The 16,248-nt window shown below is 32.0% G+C and overlaps 1 protein-coding gene across 5 annotated transcripts in view; it reads left to right on the forward strand.

The window, feature by feature from the left end:
* MICU1 (mitochondrial calcium uptake 1) overlaps positions 1–16,248 on the forward strand; it is a 123,565-nt gene that overhangs the window by 40,642 nt on the left and 66,675 nt on the right. For 2 of the 5 annotated variants that reach the window (XM_012723777.1, XM_012723778.1), the window contains exons 5-8: positions 1,654–1,697; positions 6,277–6,288; positions 12,813–12,818; positions 13,906–14,020. In XM_012723777.1, the coding sequence (XP_012579231.1) occupies positions 1,654–1,697; positions 6,277–6,288; positions 12,813–12,818; positions 13,906–14,020 (177 nt within the window). The remainder of the gene's footprint in view (positions 1–1,653; positions 1,698–6,276; positions 6,289–12,812; positions 12,819–13,905; positions 14,021–16,248) is intronic. The other 3 variants (XM_012723779.1, XM_012723780.1, XM_004680788.2) reach the window with 3 other exon arrangements.

Here is a 16,248-nt window from a genome sequence, read left to right on the forward strand (position 1 = left end):
TAATGAGCTTGATTTACCTGTACTACATGTTAATGAAACCACCACCATCAACATACTGAACATATTCATCACCCCCAAAAGTTCCTTTACACCACATGTAAAGAATAAGTAGAGTGTGTATATATGAGTATATATATATATATATATATATATAAGGTGTTTAATGAGCTTGATTTACCTGTACTACATGTTAATGAAACCACCACCATCAACATACTGAACATATTCATCACCCCCAAAAGTTCCTTTACACCACTTGTAATGCCTCCTTCCCACTTAGTTCTGCTCTCAAGTCCTAGGCAACCTTCTAGTTTCCATATCCTTTCTGATTTTTCTATTTGACATTTATTGAAAGGAGGCCATTAATCTCTGACTTTGGGGACTTGTTTATTCATCCTTTCAGTTCTATCAATTTTGCTTCAAATATTTTGAAACTTTATTATTAGATGCTTACACATTTTCAGATTAGTCTGCTTTCTTGGTGAAATGAACCCCTTTCTTTATTGTTGCTAACGTGTTTTGCTCTGAAGTTCACATAGTCTGATGTTTGTTAACATCTTTCTTTTGATTAGTTTTTCATGGTGTATCTTTTTCTGTCCTTTTACTTTTAACCTGTCTATGTTATTACATTTAAAATAGATTCTTTACACAGCAAAGGAAAAGACAAAACCAAACCAAAGAAAACCCTAGATTTTACATAAGGAGATAGAGTTTAAACTGTGTAACCAAATATGTAGAAACATAAATGTAAAATATTTCCTCTGGGAACAGCAATTATCCAATTGTTGTCATAATATGGGCATAATGAGATAAGGGCCTAGATTGACTTAAATATATTAAGAACTGAAAGAAAAGAACTCAGGAATTAAGGGGGGGGGGAATTAAGTATAATTGGGAATGATTATTATAAAAATTCCCAAGTGCCACCTAATTGTATGCTCCCTAATATTAATTATTCTATGCATATGTCTTTCTAACTAAGTTGTGACTACACAAGATAGGGGACATACTTACTCTTTACAGATATTTATTGACCAAGCGCTGTTCCGCGTTTGGGGATAAAGCAATAAGCAAAGCAAAAAAACCACTGCCCTCAAGAGCACTTAACACAATTATTTGCACAGTGCCTTAGAACTCAGTGCTAGCTATTCTCAAGGAAATGTTTATTATTTAGCCCAACTTTAAAAGGTAATATTAAGACAATCTGTGTCTGGTATATTGCAAAATTCTTTTTGTATTTAACTCTTCTCTCTTTAACTTGACAAAAAATATTACTATACTTTAAAATTAAACTATAAGATCCCTTGCTTTATCTAGAAGTAATGCAGGACCTTGATCCTAATGAAAAGGGTGCCATCCTGCAAAAAATCCAGAGCTGTAGTTGGACTTTGCTGTTAAAGGTTTGAACTCTTAACCCTCTTTTGCCTCTCAGAGCCTGACTGTCTTATATATAAGCTAGAAGCTTGGTATCCTTTAGCACTGACACTTTGGGTTTGAAAGTGGGATAAAGTTTTCATTCCTATGGCCTGAGGATAACAAAATCATCTGATAGATTTGATTGAATGATTGGGGGTGGAAAAGAGAGAGAGCTGTCATTGTATATGTTTCACTTGAATTATAATCAGTGACTACGTATTTTTTTTTCTTTTACAGACTTGGGCCTGGATCAGTATATAATAAAACGCTTTGATGGAAAGGTGAGAAAAGCATATGTACCTTGTTGTTTACTTAGAAGATTTTAAACTTCCTCTAGAATTACATGTGAGAGATTTCTGAATAACTGTTTATCTAATTGAAAAGCATATTGCTTAGTTTAGGCTACCTACAAGTACCTTCAGATGCTTCTACAGAAGGAATCAACCAGGTATTTCTGTATTTTTTCATGTAATGTACAATTATTGGTTGCCCTATATATATATATATATATACATACATACATATACATACATACATACATACATACATATATATACACATACATATATACATACATATATATATATAAGGGGCTAATTCAGTGTATTGAATTTTAATTTAATAGCCATTCATAAAGGTTAACAAGCTGCAAGTATTATATTTGCATTTCTTATAAAACCACCTATCTGATTTTCTGATTTGACCTTTTTCAAACATTATAGAATGTATCAGTAATCTAAATTAGAAAATTACTGAAGTCCTTGCTAGTATTTTATTATGAAGTCCACACCAAATTTGCAATTCTTTATACCTGAGTGTCCCACAATTCATTCTTAAGCATAGAAAATGAAATTTTCAATTTCATTATCTTATAAAGCAGTCAAACATGTTTTTCCCTTTCAGGTTGAATACTTCAAAAGGAAAAAGAAAATATTACACAGGGCCAGAAAGAAAAGTAAAAGGTCAATTTTTAAGAGGAGGAAGAAAGCACAGCATAAAGAAGGAAGAGCCAGAATTCGCTCTCTAAAGCTTAAAGAGAATGAAATCAGAATGAAAGTCATGGAGTGGCTGGAAAAGGCAGGAACACAAAAGAGTGTCTAAATGGGTATTGGTCAGGGTTAGCAGAAAGTATCTTGCAGAATGTGTCAGTTCTGCATCATTTTATGGAACTCCTCCCTATCTTGGTAAAGTGAGGAAAGAAGTGCTGATGTCTTTTTGTACAAGTGGAAAGAATGAGTGGACTAACTTAAGATTTGAGTGCTCTCAGCCAAGACTACCTGTGTAAAAATTACCTTTCCCATTCAGATGGCATAGTGCATTCATTGGGGTATCCTAATTTTAAACTCATATATTTTAAGAGAAAGACTATCCAGAAAAATAGGACATTAAACTAGGAGTTAAGAGACTTAGGTTCAGAGTTCTAGCTCTCTTTTAGGAACAATCATATCTTATTTCCTATCCTTGGTATCTTGGTATCACACACACATCTCTGCTTCATGTATGATTAAAGTGTCATATCCTTGAGAAGGGTTACTTTAGATATTGATGTCAGGATCTGATTTCAGAGTCTTTGCCAGGTCAGGCGTTCTCTTGCCTGTCTTTGTGCTACTCAGAATCCAGCATATGCCTGGCACACAGCAAGTGACAGTAAATGTTTGATGACTTGGAAAAAATCAATTAGCCAATCACATATTCTTTGGGCAGGACTCATTAAAGTCAGTAATATCAAATAGCAAAATCAGTTTAACAAATCACTTTTTTTGTTGTTCACTGATGGAATCTGGGATAGTATGAGAATTCCTCTATTATACATTTGTAAACCTGAAAACATGTAATGAAGTTGAATGTATGTTGAACACCAAACTTCCATGTCATTAGGGGAATTCCCATTCCTAGCGACATCCCAAATACAAAAATCTCTAATGGCAGCCCATACATATATAAAGAGCATACATATTCTTTTGTTTTGAATAGTAACTACTACTTTAGTGCTAAAAATGTGCAGCTCTTGGCATGACTAATGAGCCCCATCTTTGTTTCAATTGTTCTAAATTTATGAACTCTACATTTCTTAACATTCATCATTTATGTTTTCTGATTTCCACTTATGTTTATAAAATAACAAGTAAAATGCATAAAAACAAAGAGTTTGGTATCTACTTTGCTGAGGAGACAAAAATGACAGTGCTTTTATGTTTGGAACGCAGATTGAACATTATAGTTGTAAATGTTTGTGCACTGAGCCATAAAATTCTGAAATTGAAGTAGGAAAGGCAAGACTTAGGGAAATCAGTATATAGTGTTGTATAAAAGTCAGGCATATGAAAACTTGCTTCATGGTACTGAGGGAACAGGTTCTGAAAGAGGGACAATGATAGTCTCACATAAAGACAAGTAGAATTTAAATCATTAAGCAGCACCAACTAGCTTGTTCTCTAGCAAAGAACACGCAGATTTTTGATGTAATGTCTTTTCTAAAAACTGCTAAGTTCATACTCTATTTTCAAGTAACAGCAAATTTCCTATTAACACTAATTGTCCATCATTGTCTTTCTACCTTATGTTTGTTTTCAGAAAATAGATATTTTAATTCTTTCCTCCCTATCAGATTTCCTTTTCCCCCACTCATACTTACAGATTGAGGTTTTTTTCATTATTTAGAATTACGTCCCCTAGAGTCCTCCAATTTGGAAGACAGAATTAATATGTTTATTTCTGTTTCCTTTGTTACCCACAAGAATGTAGAGTTGTGGCTATTTACTTATATTGTGGATAAAGTATGAATTTGGAATAAGGTATAGTAGTATTGTTAACATGTATAGTAAGTTATATGAGGGATTGCTTGTCTCCTAAGAGTAAAATGCACTATAGATCAAGAAAATATAAATTAGAAGAGGGGCAAATAAATACTATTGAGTATTTATTCAACATTCTGATTCAGCATTTCAGAAAATATCTTGAAACCTGTTTGCAATTGTCTGTTTTATTTTTAGTCTCAATAGTTTTCATTTTCCATCTTTCCTACCCAAAGTTCTTTAAATCACCTTTTAAACATTTTGTCAATTTCTTGTCTTTTTTGCAAATCAGCAACTCTAGTTCATTTGTATATTTTAAGGCCTAAAATATACAAGGAATTCAAGGAATTTCCACTTTAAGTATCTTAGTATTTGGCAGCTGTATTTAAGTGATTAGTAGAAATGATTATAAGTATGTAGAATTGAATATGAAAAATACATTGCATGAAAATGTTTTGTTTTTATAATACTGTAAGAATAGAAGGTTACTATACATCTTAGTGTATAATAGCACAGGATAGAAAGAGTATGAATGGATATAGGATACAAGGCAATCCTGTATTCAGATACAGGCTCTATTCTTGATGGGTTACCTTGGACAAACAACTGCCTGACCTGTCTGAGTGTCAGCTACCTTCTTTGTAAAAAGTCAGAATAATAAGTACAGTATCTGCCACTACAAATTGTAGCTGTGAGAGCGAGTTATCTGCTTGGTTTGTATGAAATGCTACAGAATAATTGCTCTCTCCATGGTTCTTTCCTCCACAGTTAAATAAAATAAAAATCTTCTTCTGTCTCTGTCTTGAGCAATTGTCCTAGATTCAATAGCTAGTTCATGAACTAAGAGAGACCTCTGGTTTGATTTCCCATGTTGAGCTATTCTCTGTTCACAGTGACTCATCTTATTTCTGTGCTGTAAAGTCCTTTGATAATCTGTGACATTCAGTCCTATCCTTAGGCTTATAAATTGCTAATAGCATGTATTTTTCAGTCATGAAGTTATATCATGCTCTTAAGCATGGTTTAAGAAGTGTGGTGAATTGAGGTCAGATTTTATTTCAGTGAGGTTTACTTAAAAAATTCTTTAAAACCATTTGATATTTGAGGATATTTTGCATTGATAAATTAGATAGCCTAACTACTTCCTCAAAAGCCAGCATCCATTATGCCTGGCTTTTTATTAGTAATGTGGTTAGTACTTAATTTAGAACAACATCGTTTTATAGGAAATGTGTTTCTGAGCTCTTCAGCATAGATACTAATCCTCTGAACTCATTTGAATATGATTTCCTATATGTTAACATATAGGAAACAAATTTATCATGAAGCTAAAAACTTATATCCATGTCAAATGGAGAAAGACATAAGCCATATGATTTCATGCGTATGTGATAAAGAGAAAGAAAACAGATGAACATATCATAAACAAAGCAAAAATAAACTTTTAGACTATAATACCAAATTAGTGATTACCAGAAGGGAAAGGGTATAGGGACTGGGTAAATTGGGTAAAAGGGATCAATTGTATGACAGATAGAAGTGGGCTGGTAGTGGCGAATTTAAAGTAGTATATACAGATGTTGATTTGTAATGATGAACACCTGGAACTATGTAAGGCTATGCAAAGTTACATCAAAAACTTATTTAAATATTATAATCATGAACTAATACATCTAGCAGGAAACTGTCATTAAAGAAATGCTTTAACTGTCCATAAAAATTAAATATTAACTTTCTTTTTTCTTTAAAAAGGATTAGTCAAAAAAAAGTGATTAGTCATATTTTTATAGTTATGTGAAACTTTTCTATCAGTTTCAATTTGATGAGATAAGGTATGAGTCATTAGAGGTTTTTTTTTTTTGTCTGTGTAAATATTTTTTAATCTTAGGAGATAATATGTGAAATATTATTCATTTCCTATTTCCAGGTATTCAGTGATTTTATTACAGGTTGTATTTGGTCCCTTAGATATTATATACTATTTTGTGCTGTGTATGGATTTGATTTGGAAGTTTTCTTACAATCAATGTGAATTTTTTTTTTCTTTTTCTCATCTTCTGATCAGGATTTCTGGCAGGTACTGATTCAGCAGCATGTGCTTTAAATAACTAGTGTTCCATAATACATAGAAATGCTTCAGGGACAAAGGTTCAATGCATGCTCGTGTCCTTCCTTTGCGCCCATAAGAATGATTCAGTTCCTGTCACTTTAAATTAACATGCTTTATCTTTAATATGACAGTTTGAAAACTGCATTAAGTCCTTGAGACTATGGTACCAAGCATACTTTAAAAGGAAGTTTTAGCATTATATGTGGTGCAGAAGAAACTTTTTAATCACTATGTTGTATAAAGGATAGTTGATTGGGTCATTTAAATAGTCTTATTTGGGATGTTGCATTACTTGGTGAACTCAAACAGGAATGGTGAAACAACAGTGACTTGTAAGTAAATAACAACCTTTTTTTCTTAATAAATTTCTTAATAAATACAGTTAGGCAATTTTTTAGTTGCACTTTATTCAATAAAATGACTAAAAGGGAAAAGAGATTATTTAGAAAAGTTGTAGATGGGCAAAGGAGAATTTCAAAAGCACATCTAAGAAGTACTTTTTACATTTATGTTCAAAGCCTTAAACTAATTAGTTATGAACTATTAAAATTTATTCATTTTTAAAAAGCACTTCTCTAACATTTATTAATAAAATATAAATTAGACTATATGATGAAAAACACCTTTTTATTTAAAATTTAATGAAAATCACAGGGTGCACTTTTTATAGAAATTTTTTCTGGCTTCCTTGATTTGAAATGGGGTATATTTTTAGTAGTCTCCTTATCAAACAAACCCTCAAACCAATCATCCTGTTATTGTTACTGTAGATTAACTTACCTTTGTCTTTAACTGCATTCTGATACAAACCAACAGATCCTTAAATCACTTTGTTGAAATAATTCATTTATAATCCAATTATCAGTGTTTCCAATGCTGGAGATTTTGTTTTAGAATAGTTATGACACAGCATCACACAGGGTGCTCAGGAGAGTAATCCTATGTGATGATAACACCTGTGATTGAGAAAAACCATTTCCAGTTCTCTAATTATAGCAAGACAGTTTGCAGGAGGCAGCCAAAACTTTCTCACCTTGATAATTGTATAGCTTAAAGTTTAAAGATTTAAAGTGACCTGCCTTAGATTGTGTCCTCACCAAAAAACTAAGTAAAGATACAGGAATTAATAAATGCTTAGAAGTCTCTGGAATTTGTAGTGTTGAGTTGTCAGCCACTATACTTGTCAAAAGAGCATCAGTCTTTAAACTTTGTGGAAAGTAATGGTTATTCTAGATCAAAGATTCAAAATTGAATGTTACTGTATGCTTAAGGATATCCTGTTAATAATAGCTTTTATATTAAAGGTATTAAGCTCTTTTCCCCTTAGAGTAGATTCTGGGGGAATTGTCTACATTGAGTTCTATAAATATCATTCATTTTGGTGACACTAGTACTTTAAGCTTCCAAAGATCAGTCAGCAATTACTTTATAGAAGAAGGCTTTCTTGCTTGCTTCCTTACACAGATTTATCCTTTGCATGTTAATTTCCTATTATTTGTGGAAAGGCTGGAATCATTTTGTTTTTCTGGTAGCATAGAATACTGTTCTTCAAATGCACCTTAAGAATGGTATCAAATACTTATTACATTGCTGTGAGGAGTACTGATAATATCTCTTTCCAGTCTCTGACTTCCACCACTAAGTCTGTTAACTTAACCTACATGCTTGATTATTCAGATTGAAAAAAGAAGTGCTATTATCATTAAATACTCTCTCGAGGTGTTTAGTTTGTTTAGTTTTCCCAAATATTCAAACTTATATTAAGATGTCTTTAAATACATTTTTTTTTTATTTTATGTTCTGTCGTGTTTGAATTTGGGGTTACTGAACCCACTTGGTTTATTATCATTGTTGATTTGAAAGCATAAACATGATTAACCATTACATTTATTAACATCTTCATGTTTAGCTTTTCCTTCCTGAAACAAGATTTGAGATTCACTTTGACATGTGAGATCTTCAAAGTGAAAACTCTTTTTGTTCTTAAGATGTAACTTTTCTTGCAATAATTTTTTTTCAAGTGGAAGAGGGTAAAGTAATATAGCAACTTATTTTTCAAATTTTGTACATGAATTTTTTTTCCCATGAAATGACAGGGAAGCCTTTTAGACCCTTATGACTAAGATCTTGGCTACTGTCTGAGGACAGTTCTTTTCGAGACAGCTTTTTTAGCAGTTGTTGATTTGAGTGTTCAAAATTAAACGCTAAATTTTTTGATTTACGTAGCAGATAGTGAATAATGGTAAAACACAGATCCACCCAGAGATACTTTGAACTAAGTGTACATGCATAATGTGATCAAGAATAATAGAATCGAAGATTTCCCCTTCTAAGGTTTTGGTAACACTTCATCAATTACTGAGGACTGAAACAAATCATTTAAATGAAGTTGTAGCCGTTCCTTGAATTTAATGCTATTTCATTGGGATTTTGAATTTTTATCATTTCTTTATTCAGATCTTCTGCCACTTTTTTAAAAACATCTCCATTTGCATTCATTTTCTCTGTGGACATCTAGTTAACAAAATTTTTATTAGAAATATTTGCATTCTAGGTATTTTGAGTTGTTTTCAGAGTTAATGTGGTTAGAATTGGGACTGAAAAGAGAATTGCTTCCTGGCAGAGTATAGTTTATAGTATCTTAAGCATTCACCTTCCACAGTTTGTTGCACAGTAATTTATGTTTGTTTGCCTCAGATGCAGTATTGCCTTTGAAAAATTTGGAAACTCTGAGTCAGGAGAAGAAATCATAAATTAAGAAAAATACTTAATTTTTATCTGACATAGCACCAAATTCTTACCTTTTTGCAAATTCAGCTAGGCGTGAGGAGAAAAATAACTCATATTTAAACTGTGCAGCATTTTTTATTTCGTTGGGAATAGTGTGACTGTTTAAGATTGATTTCTGACCAAAGCTTTGGCATCTATCTATGTAACAACTAAACAACAAAATATAAGGAAATTGCATGAGGAAATTGCTGGTTTTTCTCTCTCCTCCTAACATTCTCACCTTCCCTACCCTAACCTCCACCTTAGGTAGAAATGTTATTTATCTTTTGGGAATGATATAGCAAAATCTCACTTTCTGGAGAAAGCATGTTATAATTATTTGTTTTTTCTATTATTTGAAATATTAGGGAGACTTTGAATTTCAGCAGTAAAAAGAAATGTTAATACTAAAAAAATCCAATTATTTCAGTTTCATAAAAGACTGACTTAATTTAAATGATAAAGGTTATGTTCTTTGTCTTATTTTCTATATTCTAGCAATGTCTTAAGGTTCTAGATGGTATATAAGTATCTGTTTTGCCCACAGAGTTCATCAACTTCTATTTGATAGATAAGGTTCATTTCAAAAGTTAGAATTTGAAAACTAGACCTAACTAGAATAAATAGTGACATTAAACTCCACATAGGATTTTTCACTTTGGCTTCATCCATTTGAGTCCTAGAAGGCAAAATTATTAGCCTAAATTTAGATCAGTCCTACAACAGTTAGTATTTGCTGATTGAGCACATTGTATAAATAAGTTTTAATCGTATCTGTTTAATTTTAAATCATGTCCAATCCCAGGACTCCTGATGCTACCTGCAACTTTAGCCATGTGTTTTGTACATTTATGTAATTGGTCAGAAGCCAGTGAGAATATATTGGCAACAAGTCATTCTGTTAAAAACAATTCAGGTTTTACAAATAAGATGGAAGGGGAGGGAGTATATTGTTATTATAATACAAAACACCACAAAACAAAAAGTTATAAACCAGAGAGATCCTACAGGGGAGGGGAACAGAGAGGGATAAGGAGAGAACTGTGGGGGGTTATAGTGATGATGGGTGGGGGAGAGGGGAAGTAAGCACTGTAAAATGAACAATAATGAAAATAGATATATTAAAAAGACAATAAAAATTTCATATTTTAAACTCACTGAGAAGTATAGCAATTATACATGTATAGTATTTCATTTTGCTCTGTTTAAGTCTTATCTAAAAAAGCTTCAATAGTACAATTGAGATCAATATCATGGTTCTTATGAAGGTATTTACTTTCAGTAAAGGTATTACCTTTCCTTGAGGTCAGTCATTTGAATAGCTTAGCAATAGTGACTATATAGCTAGCTTTGTTTTAAAGTTTGTAGCAAATAAGATCTAAAACTAGACCAAGTAGTTGAATAAAACAATTAAAATTAATTCATTTAACTCAGTGAACACCTTGCTTTGAAGTATTCTGCATTGTTTTGTTTTCCAAAAAGAGCTAATACTTACCAGTAAGTTGAATAAAATGCTATTCTCCTCTGTGGATCTACACTCTGCTTTCACAGCCTTGATTTTAAAGTTCCAAGTAATGCAGTAGAGTTTGATAGGTAATATTCTGTAAAGTATCAACAGTTACAATCTGTTAAGATACCAGTTCTGTTAAAATTTCAGAATATATACTGAACTATTGCTAGATCTTAGTGCAGGAACTTTAATATGAAATAAGTTTTCCCTTAGTCCCTTAAATACAAGTTTTTTTTAACCAAATAGATATTTTAATATATTAGTTAATCTCACACTATTTGCCCTTAGAATAGAAATGAATATACTCAATATATTCTATTTCTTTTAACTTTTATATAGAGAAATCTCTAACTTATATTATTTATACTGAAGTTATTACCTGAATTAAATACAAATTCTTACAATAAATTTTCATCATGAAAAATACATATTAACATATATTTTCATTAGTAACAACCTGCCTCAGAGGTAGTGAGAGAAAATGAACATTACTATCACTCTATTAAATAAGGTTGTTTTTCTTGGAATATGCTTCCATATCATTCCTAAAGTTCATAAATGGTATTGCTTACCAGTTTGGTTGATTCTCAAAAATGTATACATGTAATTACTATATGAACCAGCAACTCCCTCCTAGATATCAAAAGAATTGGTAAAAGATACTGAAACAATTCCTTCTACATGTATTTGCATACCAGTGCTATTCACAAAAGGTGAAAGATGGACACAACCCAAACATCCTTCAGTATATGACTAGATGCAAAAATCATGGTAATATATACCACGGAATATTACTTGACAATATAAAGGAATAAGGTACTGATTTATGCTACAAATGGATGAACCCTGAAAATATTGTTATGTGAAAGAAGGCAAACCCAGAGGCCCACACAGTATATAGTTAAATGTTCAAAGTGGTGAATTTTACCACAAGCAAAAATAATAAACTGCAAAAGGAAAAAATAAAGGCAAAGAAAGCTATTTTGGATTAATGGAGGCGAAAGAGATTTGACAGCCAAATGCTATTGATGCATCCTGAAGTAGAAGGAAAATACCTATAAAAGAAACCAGTTTATTTGACAATACAGACAGTAATATATGTATATTTACTGCTGTCTATTGAATGCTATTAAATTTTTACTGTAATATGTATGAAAATGTCTTCTCATGGGAAATATATCCTGGAGTATTAAATATGAAGGGGCACATGTCTCCAACTTTAAAATAAAGTAAAAGAAGATATTTAAAATGGTTGAAAAATAGAATGATATGTAGAATATCGACGGATTTGAGCAAAAAAAGCATGCAAGAGTCTGGTAGATCTTCCCATTTTTTTCTGAGCTTGAAATTATCTCAAAAATTAGCCACAAAATTAATTTCTCTTTGTTATGCAGTGGCATGGTCCAGATAATTGTTTTTAAAATGATACATATTCCTCTTTGACTTAGCTGAGTCATTTCACACTGTCTCTGACTGTTTTTCGATCTTTGGCTCCCAATGTATTATTTATTTCTTTACAAAATAAATACTGTTTTATCAGTAATTTCTCCTTAACTTTATTCTGTCATTTTAAGTACTTTTATAAGTACTCAGTTTCTGTATAAACATTTGTTATTCTGGCTAGTAATAACATTTGTTATTCTGGCTGTGCCATTGAAAGCCTATTCTCATTTTGTGTATTTTTTCCTATTCACATGCTTTGTTTCTGGATAACTTGTTCTCTTATTTTGAGAAATTAAAACATTAACTTATCAGTGAAAATTTTTGATGTTATCATTATCATCTGATAGCTTTTTCACTGAATCTTGCTTTTAATCTCTTGATAGATTAAGTTTGGTATAAAATCTATTTAACCTTAATTTGAACATACTGGACTATGTGTTCATTTCTGTTGCCAACTCAAAAAAGTAATCTCCAAATGCTGTCCAGCAGGACCATGCCTTCTGTCTGCCATAGGTTAAGTTAAACAAGCCCTTTCCTAAATAGAACCTGCTATCAAAATCATAGTAAAATCATTCTTTGTTTTTTATACCACGTGTGGATTTTTACATTTCTATGGTTATTGTATCATCCAAAAGAGCAAATATGTAGTACAGGCTTTGAACTTGGAATTGGTTTACTAAGAAGACCATGATGATTCATTTGGTAGTACTGTTTTCAATTGGTTAACCAGTTTTCTTTCCTTTGTGATGTATGATGGGATCTCCATCAGACAGAGGTAACCTATTGGATAGTTGTACATATCTGGATGCTCTTGTGGTGCTTGTCAGTTTAGTTTTCTTGACACTCCTATGGAGGTTGTGCTTGCAATGCAGCTTTTTCGTGCTTTGCATGACATTATTACTTTGAGCTTTGCTGGTTTGGGTTCTTAAAACCTGTTTTTGTTACTCACAGTAACTCCTTGAATATCTTTTATTGATTCAGAAATCATGAAAGTAAGTTTTGAGTCTAGCTTTTGGTGGATCCTTTTCAGCTTTTATGATATCTTTAATATCACTACTAAGTTTATAGTCTAGCAGTCTAACAGGTTTCAAAATATAGAATCAGTTGCTTGAACACCTACTTGCCAGAGAGGTCATTATTGAGGCTGAGAATTAACTCTCTGTAAACTTTATAGAATAAAGAAAATGAATGTATATTTAGAGTAAAAGCTAAATGTTTGTATAGTTATCCCAAATAGCTGAAATTTTATCAAGGTTATGGTAAAAATGATCATATTACACCATTATCATGTATGTCTGATGATATTTCAGAGTTGTTTCCTCTGCGGTCTGCTCTACATTTCCAAACTAAACTTGTTGGAGTCATAAAATAAAATTTAAAATAGTATTTCAGATATTAGTTTTTTGAGCTTTTGTGTGAGCCTTAGAAATAGTTACTTATCTCTTCATTTCTGATCATAAGCAGATGTTTTCCTTGGGCAATTAGAGCTGACTTCATTTGTATTTTCATTTCTTTTAAATTTTGTTCGTACCTTATCTACCTCTATCAAAGATGATTATTTCTAAAACTAAGAAATAAAAGCAATCCTGAAGTAGGCTTGTATTTGTTAAATGTCAGGAAGTCATAAAATTGAAGTTACTTCCCAATGTTTGCATGAAGCCAGTGTTGGAACAAAGTCTTTGTGTTACTGTTTTCATCATCTTAAAAACTGTAAAGGATCCATTAATTTGGAATGGCCATCAGAGAATCGCTTATGAGAAATAACATAAAACTGTCAATTAAATTTGATTCATCTCTAATATTTATTCACTATTCTGTTCTATCTCCTTTTTACCTTTTGGTGGAACCCATATGTTTAATAGAAAATTGCTCAGGAACGAGAAAAATTTGCTGATGAAGGCAGCATCTTTTACACCCTTGGAGAATGTGGACTCATTTCCTTTTCAGACTATATTTTCCTTACAACTGTTCTTTCTAGTAAGTATACACTTTTTTGTTATTAACTGTGTTGTCATTTTGTCTACTTTTTAAATCATATTTTTTATTGAGGTAAATGGCTTATAGATCTATATGACTTATGGTTAAATCAACTTTTCCTTGCATTTTTTATAGGGAGTATGTAGGAATATGAAAAATTATATTGATTTAGGGGGAACATCACCTAATTGTGGAAATAAGGAAGTAATTAATTGAATAAAGAGTTGATGAGATATTTGTTAGAAAATACATGTTAATTCAAAAGAATTTCTGATTGATAATGTTTAGGCAGTGGATATAGTATCACTAAATACCTTTATGTAGAAACTGTGTCATTTGACTTGTTATCCTCAAAGTACCTAGCACAGTATCCAAGTAACAGTAGTTGCTCTAAATATATCTTAATGAAAGGATATTTGGGATGTGGCTTCTCTTAGTTCCTGCTAGGTAGAAAGGAGGCCCAGTCACTCGTTCATCTCCATACCCTTGACTACACTGTCAAATAAACTTAAGTTTCCCTTTCTTCCTGTGTTTCCTTCATTTTCCTAAAACAGCTTAAAGAAATTTTCTTAGATTACAGTCTGTCATAGTTCTTCTGATCTCTGTCCATTCCTTTCTCAGTCCAACCCTGTCTTGCTTCTGTTTTGTGAACGCTGATAGGATTCAGATCTCCATAATTGATGGTGTTTAAAAATCCTTGTTTATGGTCTCTAAGTCCTGGCTTTTTTTCTTTTTTTACATTGTTTACCGCTTATAAATTGGATGAAAATATTTATATTTACCTGACCTCTCCCTAAAACTCACAACTTAATAGTATTTGGTTATGCTCAAGCCTCATCATGTGTTGCTTACTTTTTCTAGAACAACTTTAGAAATTACTTGTTCTAGGGAATTTGAGGTGAGAAAAAGGAAATCAAAGCAAGAAATAGTCGTTATCATGGTGTGGATTGTTTAATCATTGTTCCTTCTGGTGAAGCTATACAGCACAGTATCTGATACATAATAAGTACTCAGTATATATTTCTTGTCTAAATAAATGTCTAAGAATTTTGCTGAATAGATACCTTATAATACATATTAGAACTTTATAGTACTTCAAGAACCTTGTACATCTGCCTAGATTTTAAAACTGTTTAAAAATAATAATACAACACATAATGAAAACTAGAAAATAAAATAAGCTAAGTTTTTTTTCTATTTGGATGTTAAATTGAAAAACTGCTTTCAGATAGGCACATGCCAAGCTTAGTTACATGTTAAGAGAGTCCTCCAAATCAGCATGGATCAAGTTATAAAAGTCTATTCTCTTATTAAAGCTTCTAATCATAATTATCTATGAAAAAAACAGTATTTTGGCATAAGCTTTCACTTTAACTATTATTGAGAACTTGTGATAGCTTGAAAAACCACATAGAATGAAGTGAATATTAGGCAGGTGATATTTAAAAATGATCTAAGGAGATGCAAATTAAAACCACAATGAGATACCACCTCACATCAGAGAGAATGGCACATCTTCAAACAACTAGTAACAACAAATGTTGGCGAGGATGTGGAAAAAAAGGAACTCTCCTGCACTGCTGGTGGGAATGCAAACTAGTACAACCACTATGGAAAACTGTTTGGAGGTTCCTCAAACTGCTAAACATGGAGCTTTCCATACAACCCAGCAATCCTGCTCCTAGGTATCTACCCAAAAGACACAAAAACACTGATTCAAAAAGATACCTGCACCCCCATGTTTACTGATGCTTTACTTACAATTGGTAAGACACATGGAAACAACCCAAATGCCCAAAAGTAGATGACTGGATTAAAAAGATGTGGTACATGTACGCAATGGAATATTACTCAGCAACCAAAAAATAAAAATAAAAATAAACACATGCCTTTGCAGCAACATGGATGGAGATCATGCTTAGTGAAGTAAGCCGAAAGAAAAGGAAAAATACTGGATGGTTTCACTCATAGCAGGAGTATAAAGGACCAGGCGAGAAAATAATAATAATGAACAGCTATATACCAGAGACATTTTACAGGGGTGGAATGGGATCAAAAACAGTAGTGGGAGGAAAGTGAGTTGGACTATTGTGATGGCACAGGGTTAATTTGGTGATGGGAAGCCCACGGGGATTACAACTGAGATGGAAAAAGGCACAAAATGATGTAAAAATAAACTATTATGTTATTTAAAAAAAATTATTTCTGAACACTGAGGTTGAGGGGGC

Source organism: Condylura cristata, unplaced genomic scaffold, assembly GCF_000260355.1.
Source record: "Condylura cristata isolate star-nosed mole 26May11 unplaced genomic scaffold, ConCri1.0 scaffold00011, whole genome shotgun sequence".
Lineage (NCBI taxonomy): Eukaryota > Metazoa > Chordata > Mammalia > Eulipotyphla > Talpidae > Condylura > Condylura cristata.